Consider the following 5,884-nt stretch of genomic DNA (forward strand, 5'->3'; position numbering starts at 1 on the left):
CCTAATGCCGGGAAATGTTCCTCATCAAAGATAGAGTCAATGAACTGGGTAGTAAATAGATCACCTGTTAAGGGTTCTAAATACTTTATGATCGACGGAGATTTGAATCCCACATAGATCCCCACTTCCCTGTGTGGGCCCATAGCGGTATGCTGTGGTGGTGAGATCGGTATGTATACAGCACAACCGAACGTACGCAAATGGGAAATACTTGGAGGATTTCCACGTACTAACTGCATTGGGGAAGTTTCATGATATGCAGTTGGTCGTATTTGGACAAGGTCAGCAGCGTGCAGAACTGCATGACCCCAACACGACGAAGGTAATTTGCAATTCATCAATAATGGTCAAGCAATAAGCTTAATTCTTTTGATCAACGATTCAGCCAAACCATTTTGTATGTGGACATATGGAACAGAGTGCTGAACCTGAATTCCCAATGCCATACAATAGTCATCGAAAGCATGAGATGTAAATTCGGCAGCATTGTCCATACAGATTGATTGAATCCTATGTTCAGGGTAATTTGCCTTTAGCCTTATAGTTTGAGACATTAATTTGGCAAAGGCGTGGTTTCGTGTCGATAGAAGACACACATGAGACCATCTAGTAGATGCGTCAATTAAAACCATAAAGTACCTGAACGGTCCAGATCTTGGCACAATAGGCCCATAGATATCTCTTTGAATGCGTTCAAGGAATTTAAGTGGTTCGGCTCTGATTTTGAGATAAGATGGTCTTAAAATCAGTTTCCCAGTAGCACATGCAGTGCATACGAAATCAAAGGATTTGGGAAATTTGTCAGTGATCAAATGATGACCAATAGAGTTGCCAATAATTTTTCTCATCATCTCGATACCGGGGTGCCCAAGTCGATCATGCCAAGTGTGGAATGCATCAACATTTTGAAAAATTACTTTGTACGCAACATGTGCAATGGGCTTAATGTATGTATAGTACAATCCCGATGTGAGAGATGGAATTTTCTCGCAAATGCGTTTGCCATATCCGTTTTGTTTGGTTAAGAGAAGAAATTCTTCTCGATTATGCATATGGGTTTCTATGTGAAACCCATTTTGACGGATATCTCTATAACTTAATAGGGTACGGGTTGAATCAGGATACAATAAAGCATCCTCGATTGTAATTTGTGTACCCATTAGGAATGTAATAGTTGCTCGTCATGAGCCAACTATCACAGTATCGCGCCGAGCGATAGTCAAAACTTTGCCTTCTCTCTTTTTGAGAGTTTGAAAGTATTTGATCTCCCTAAGTATAGAGTTTGTAGTACCACTGTCCACAAGACATAATTCCTCTCCAATCGGAGCGATATCCTTAGACATCTATAATGAAAGAAGAATTGCTTGATTAAGAATTCTTTATCCAATATATATACATACATAGAATAATTAAAACATCAAATACATAGTATGACGTTTACATATGTTAAAAGTACATACTCTAATGACTAGCAAGCCATACAACCTTACAATATAAGGGAGTTCGTACTTATCTACTTATTATAACCATATTGTTTGGCAAACTTATAGGATATCAATATACTATTTCAAGCACACTAAGATAAGAGCAGCTTCATCTCCAAGTGGGACACACCGAGATTATTGCAAATCTTCAAGTGGGTCCGTTGAGCAGTATTCGATGAACATATCGTCCATCACAGAGAGTGGAGCGACATCTTCTGGGAGAACATTGAGGTTGCTCTCTGGTTCAACAGGAGCCTGGTGAGAACTTGCAACCTCAGGGCGCTCTTCATTTGTAAGATTGAAGTGGGCTTCAAATCTTGGGTTCTCAGAAGATTTTTTGTCCTTGAGGGATTTTTGGTACAAGAGAACAAGATGTTTCGAGATGTGGCAGTCTTTAGCGACATGAGTGTTAGATCCACACCTGTTGCAATGCTTTTTGCCATTGCTACGAGGTTGTGGTGCCTTACCCTTCCCTTTTCCTTTCTTTCGACCCTTGAATTTGCGCCTGTTGTTGCATTTGCGCTTTCCAGTCAAATTCTTAGGATTATTCAAAGAATTTCCCTTGAATCCTTTCTTATTCTCAGCATTATTCTGTACATTGAAGTGCACCTCAGGCAGTGGAGCAGAGCCCGGGGGGCGCTGTTTTGCATTCTTTAAAGAAAGCTCATGGTGTCTTTCTGCCTGAGTCAATGTATGTATAAGCAGAGAATGTTTCTGGAAATTGTTAGCGTGATACTGTTGAGTCAGTATCCTGTCCTCCGGAAGCATAGTTGATAGAGTTTTCTCTATCTTCTCTGCCTCTGTTGGCTCTTATTCGCAAAACTTCAACCTGGAGCAAATGTTATGAACAGCATGGTTGTATTCTGCCACAGTTTTAAAGTCCTGTAGGCATAAATGTACCCACTCATAATTAGCCTCAGGCCAAATGAGTTCCTTTTGCTGATCATAACGCTCTTTAAGAGCTTTCCAAAGATTGAGAGGGCTCGTCTCTAACATGTATTCATGTTTGAGATCCTTGTGAATGTAGAGCCTCAGAAGGAAAAGGGCTGTATTTAACTTCCTGTTCTCAATTGGCGGGTCCCCATCATTGGGTTCCTCAATTGTATTTAAAATCCCCGAGAGGCAAAATTGATTTTGATATCAGAAGCCCAGATGGGATAGTTAGTCCCATCGAGGGCGAGTTCGTCGAACTCTTTTGTTGCCATGTCCCTACAATCATGGTTAACATTATCAATTTACAGAGGTAAATTAATAAAAACATGATATTAAGGTTGTAATCTCATTGCGAAATGTAAGACTTCATATTTTGTAATGTTTCGAAAAGATGCAGGTAATAGACCTGGCAATTTGAGTTAGAACTTGAAATTAGGTGGCACAATGTGGATAATCTCCAAGTGATTAAACAGTGGAGTAGATCTCTTAATAGTGGACAAGTAATACTTGCTGCCTAAAACATGGTCTCCAGGCAAATATATTCTGGTGAATATACCACAGCCAATGTTTTGGACTCCACTACCTTGTGCTCAACCAAATTTCAAATAATCTCATTTTTCAAAACATATTCTCGGAAAGTAAACACATGTGGGTAATCATCGTGAGATGTAGACCTCTGTGAGATGGGCGAGATGCTCGCTGCCTAGGTTATGACCAGTGCGGCCAATTTGTATGACTCCATCGGGTAATCATCTCAAAATGTAGACCACTTGATGATGGACGAGATACTCGCTGCCTAAGTTATGGTCACGATGACCAAAGTATAGGACTCCATCAACATGTGATTAATTTCCAAGTCAAATTGTGAAGTGGAACATGCATTAAATCCTCCTTTAATTATGTTGTACATAATTAAGTAATTAAGAGAATTTGCTAATTCAAAGTACAAAATTTATAATATTTTGTAAATTAATAAAGCGAGAAAGTAGAGCGTGTCTTGAAATAATATGCAAAAGACATGTTATTAAGACAACAAATAAATTTAGTGAAACAGGGTATTTAAATAAACACCTATGTTAATTAACACATAACATCAGTGGTCTATAGGACCATTACATAATAATGTGAAGAACTGATGAACTGTTTCCACTAAATTACATAAAACATAGGGACTAAAATGTTAATTGCTGCTGAAAATAAAATTAAAACTAAATTTAAATGGTAAATTGGGTGGTGGGCCGAAATCTAAAGAATTCGGCCCACCACCGTGTGGCACAGGCCGATAGGCTAGGGGGGCGGTGGGCCGGCCCATCCGGCCTGGCAATAAAGGGGCACGGGGTGGGGACCCTAACCGCCCCCACGATTTCGTCGCCGCCGCCCTGTTCGCCGCCGCCCCCCCCCCCCCCCCCCCCCCGCCGCTGACGTCGCCGTGTGGAATGCCGCCGACACCGTCCTGGGGCGCCACCGACATCGCCGAGGTGCGCTGCCGACGCCGAGTTCGCCGCCACTGCCTCCATTTCCACCGCCGCCACACGCCGCCACCATTCGCCGCCCACCGCCATCGCCATCCACCATTCGCCGCCCGCCGCCGTCGCCATCCACCACCACTGCCGCCACGGCCGCCCCTCCGTCTGCCGGCGGTTGTCTGGCCGGATTAGGCCGACGGCTCCCGATCCTCGTCGGAGTCGGCAGCCGGCTGAGCCCGGACGCCATTCCCCGGCACCCTGGTAGGGAGTGTACAGCTAGGAGAGCCATGGGGAACGGCGATGAAGGTGTGGCAGAGGCCGGGACTGCGAGCGGCGGCTTCACCGGCGTGACGACAAGACGAGGATGGATTGAAGAAGGGCGGCTCCCCCGTGCGCGTAGCCAGGGTACCGGTCCGGCCCGACCCCGGTGGCGCCGGAGTGGGGGAACGGCGTCGGTGTCGACTTGGTGTCGGTGGAGGTGGTGGAGGAGCGGTTGATGGTGGCGGCAGCGACTCCATCTCCGGGGGAAGATCGCATGGCTCGTCGAGCAGTGTCACCACTGCCGTCCATCCGTGGTAGGCGCAGTACTGCACCCCCTGAACAAGGATCCGGCGAGGTGCTTTAGCAACCGGAGGCGGAGGAGGAGGTGCGATAGGGACGGACGGGGGAACCACGACCGGAGTTGCAGTCACACGGTGGCAAGGGTAGTGGCGGCGGCCACCAACCCTAGCCCTGCCTCCGCAGGATCCCCGGCGTGTGCTCCTCATCGGTCGGCGAAGAAGATGGCGGAGCCCGCGTGCGCGCTGATGGCGAGGGAGGCCGAGAACGGCATCCATGATCCAATGAAAGGTAGGCATCATACCTTCTCTGATGATTCTTCTGTTCGCTTTTCTGTTAGATCAAAAGCGATGGTTTCCTTCTTTCACTTCGCGATCTCCTTCACGAGAGCGAAAGTGGTGATAACGTGTTGAATGTGGATAGAATTGATTGAGTGAGAGATTGAGCGAGAAAGAGAATTGAACACAAATAGAGCGAATCGATCGATTTCTCATTGATCAACAGTACATTTACACAATGTGAAGCGATGTCAACCGCAAGGGACACGATGTTTGGGAACATCGCGTCGGTTGTCGAGAGGGACGCCAAAGGGAGAGAGAGGAGCGATCTCCTCTTCTCTACCGGTTAGATTAGGAACCGTTGTTCCTATTTCCTTGGGTGGATGAGATCACCCGTAGTTTCTTAACAGAACACATATAGGTGTTCACTGGTTATGGATGCATTTAAATTCTGATGTTCACAAATATTATTCACATAATCAATATGACAATATATGTATTGTTTCTACGTCCACAAATAGTCACATAATCAATATGACAATATATGTATTGTTTCTACGTCCACAAATAGTATAGACATGCTTTTTCTTCGCTCAGAAGTGTTTCTCCCTATTTTTCTTACACGACTCTCCATTCGTTTGAGGAATGCACGCTTACGCAATGCACAAAGGCCCCGTGTCTAATATAGTACATCCTAAGGCTGTGTTTGCTACACAGGGTTCCCAACCCTTCTCCCTCATTTTCCACGCGCGCATGCTTTTCAAACTGCTAAACGGTGTGTTTTTTACAAAAAGTTTCTATACGGCTTAAAAAATCAAAATAATCTATCTTTGAAAAAAATTAACTAATACTTAATTAATCACACGTTAATAGACCGCTCCGTTTTCCGTGCGGAGGGTCCCATCCAGGATCTCCGAATGCAGCCTAAGGCTGTGTTTGGAACCTTGGGATGGGAACTCATTCCCTCCGCACGGAAAACTGAGCAATCCATTAGAGCGCGATTAATTAAGTATTAGTTATTTTTAAAAAAATGGATTAATATAATTTTTTAAAGCAACTTTTGTATAAAAAATTTTATAAAAAACACACCGTTTAGCAATTTGAAAAGCATGCACATGGAAAACGAGAGGAGAAAGTTGGGAATAGGCAGTGCCGAATACAGCCT

The 5,884-nt window shown here is 44.6% G+C and overlaps 1 protein-coding gene across 1 annotated transcript; it reads right to left on the reverse strand.

The window, feature by feature from the left end:
- Positions 1 to 1,619: 1,619 nt before the first annotated feature.
- Positions 1,620 to 4,453, reverse strand: LOC127783052 (uncharacterized). The gene is made up of 4 exons (XM_052310329.1): positions 4,293 to 4,453; positions 2,385 to 2,544; positions 2,221 to 2,313; positions 1,620 to 2,123 (listed from the first exon to the last, which is right to left on the reverse strand). Exons 1-4 carry the CDS (start codon positions 4,451 to 4,453, stop codon positions 1,620 to 1,622), a joined length of 918 nt encoding a protein of 305 aa, XP_052166289.1.
- Positions 4,454 to 5,884: the final 1,431 nt, after the last annotated feature.

The sequence above is a fragment of the Oryza glaberrima genome, chromosome 8 (genome assembly GCF_000147395.1).
Source record: "Oryza glaberrima chromosome 8, OglaRS2, whole genome shotgun sequence".
Classification (NCBI taxonomy): Eukaryota; Viridiplantae; Streptophyta; class Magnoliopsida; order Poales; family Poaceae; genus Oryza; species Oryza glaberrima.

Bases quoted from the DNA above. Each gene is read 5' to 3' on its own strand.
- LOC127783052 (XM_052310329.1), bottom strand. From the start codon at position 4,453: ATGGACGGCAGTGGTGACACTGCTCGACGAGCCATGCGATCTTCCCCC. The intron at 2,545-4,292 runs GTACCCTGGCTA...AATTGAGAACAG, and splicing joins ACCGGGGTCGGGCCGGACCG to GAAGTTAAATACAGCCCTTT. The intron at 2,314-2,384 runs GTACATTTATGC...CATTTGCTCCAG, and splicing joins CTGAGGCTAATTATGAGTGG to GTTGAAGTTTTGCGAATAAG.